The 2,456-nt window shown below is 41.7% G+C and overlaps 1 protein-coding gene across 1 annotated transcript; it reads left to right on the top strand.

Annotated features, from left to right (window-relative positions):
• Positions 1-1,149: 1,149 nt before the first annotated feature.
• Positions 1,150-1,374, top strand: SARC_14333 (hypothetical protein; the record flags this gene model as incomplete). Its single annotated transcript, XM_014291536.1, has 1 exon — positions 1,150-1,374. One exon carries the CDS (start codon positions 1,150-1,152, stop codon positions 1,372-1,374), a length of 225 nt encoding a protein of 74 aa, XP_014147011.1.
• Between the last annotated feature and the right edge of the window lie 1,082 nt (positions 1,375-2,456).

Raw genomic sequence — 2,456 nt, forward strand, 5'->3', positions numbered from 1 at the left:
GCGTATACAAGCAATCGAACAAGTCTTTGGCCATTAATACGAGCGAAAACGCCATAAAAACTTCAGATAAACTCCATCTTGGGCCGTCATGGTTGATTTAGGGTTTTTGATTCGAGTCCCTGCTTTTATATGCTTTGAACTCGTAATTCTTGAGCCATTAAAAAACACCTCTTAAGGTGAAAAAGGTTCTCACTTATTCTACGATCCAATCCAAAGGCAGCGTCACCACGTCTTCAACGATTGTGACTTCCATTGTAATCTTTGGCCTTATGCTCTTAGATTGTACTTCTCCGATAGTTAGGGATGCCTTTATGCCCATCAGAGATATTCTATATTGATGATTCCATACTCCCGGCATTTCGGTTCCGAGATAATTCCATCTAAAATATTTCTGTGTCCCTCTCTGAGTTTAGATTCTCTCCTTGGTTGATGCTGGGATAAACCTTGTTGAGTCTCCGCTGTTTGGCCGTAGTTTTATGCTTGGTAAACAATACTGATTTACTGCGATCAATACTCCCCCTGAAGCTGGAGATGTAGTTTGACGGAATCCAAGCTTCTCAAAACAAAATTTGATCCCTAGGTGTGCTTCGAAGATGTGGCCAAAAATTAGACTGAGAAAAATTTATGATTCTTGCCTGTGATATCCTGTAAGAGGGGAAATCAGGACTGAAAAATATTAATATTGTGAAGTATATACCGGATCAACAGGTGTATTGGTTAGGGGGTAAAGTACTTCGCTAAAAATGTATAGGTCAGTGATTCTATTCCCGCTAGCTTCATAGATTTTGCATTTGGTGTTAATCTGGTTGGCCCATGGCCCAGTTGAAAATTGTCCTGTTTGTTTTTGTACGACTTTCTGGCCTGCGTAGTGGGCTGAACTCCAAGCATCGCAGACCCAGACCGCAGGGAGTATCGCAAACCTTATGAAATCGATATTCTAACAATCGTGGAAATAACTCCGATGACCGCCATCACCGTAAAAGAACTGAGGAGTCCAAGCCCCACCACAAAGACGATTCAGTACCGAAATCTACACCCTACTCACGACGCGCCGACTATCCGTTGAAGACAACCAGCTATCATCAAGATAAAAGTAACGAATTTTATAGAAAAGCATCTAACGTAAGGGGATACTACTCCAGGGAAGAAATGCGTAAATCTCCTAAAGTAACGTTCAATTTGGACATGAATAATGAGCAGAATTATAGTAGTGACGATGAAGGCGTTAGAGCATTTTCAGCAATTGCCGACTATGTCGAATCTGACATCGAATTGTCAGATGAGGATATGCCAGAAGCCATCATGGCTACCACCGAAAATTGCCCCGGATTCGTGATTAAGACTAACATCGAGCCGGACGAGAGAGAACTATAAGATTTTACTCTAAATAATTACAGTTTGGACGATGCCGATGGACCGACGGGACTTCTACTCGACAGCTCTAGTGAGGATGACTACGATGACCTACCCAACCTGCTGTCCAACAGCGACTCCGAAGAAGATGAAGCTTTTAGCGAAAAATTTAGTGAGGACGTTATCTCTTCACCTATCAAACCTATAGAATCTGAAAATTTTTTCGGCCAAAGAGCATCTACGACTGACAAAATTACAATGGCTGAACCTAGTGGGACTCTAGACAGTGGAGTCTCAGTCCACACTATTAACGATATGGAGTTGATATCAAACGCAAAGTGTCACTTCACAAACGAACACCTGTAGTAAACACATCAAAATACGATACTAAAACCTGAGTCTCCCTGAGGCTCAGTGCGGTGTATTTATTCTTATATTTGATTGTCTACGTGGTCTACAAATGATTCACCTCGTGTGAATTAATTGTAAACTAATTCTAACTCCACACTGATAGTGGTTTAAGGGGACTTTTACTACACTCCCGTCAAGCTCAAGCGTCACCAGTGATTGAAGAGCTTCCAAATTGAATGACCTCTTAAACTATTGAAAATTAAACAATTAAAACTAATACTGTAAGTTAAACAAAATATAAACCCTATAGTTCGTGCCTTGGAAACTGGTCTTTTGAACCATCCCGGCTGTGCTGTCCCTCAGTTCCTTGTCTAGTTCCAGGCGAACAACGGTTTCCTCGGTCAAATCTGGTGGTCGTCTCAATGGTATTGGTTCCAATAGTTTGTCTAGCTCCATCGTATCTATGGGTGAGAATGGCGATTGAAGGCCTCCCACGTATAGCCCTAAGCCAGGCAAAAGATCCTGGCCTACGATTGCGTGGATAGCCGGTGGTAGATTCATTAGCTCGAAAGACCGTGTACTAAACACATCAAAATACGATACTAAAACCTACTGAGTCTCCCTGAGGCTCAGTGCGGTGTATTTATTCTTATATTTGATTGTCTACGTGGTCTACCAATAATTCACCTCGTGTGAATTAATTGTAAACTAATTCTAACTCCACACTGAAAGTGGTTTAAGGGGACTTTTAC

This window comes from Sphaeroforma arctica (genome assembly GCF_001186125.1).
Source record: "Sphaeroforma arctica JP610 unplaced genomic scaffold supercont1.4474, whole genome shotgun sequence".
In the NCBI taxonomy this organism is placed as follows: domain Eukaryota; class Ichthyosporea; order Ichthyophonida; genus Sphaeroforma; species Sphaeroforma arctica.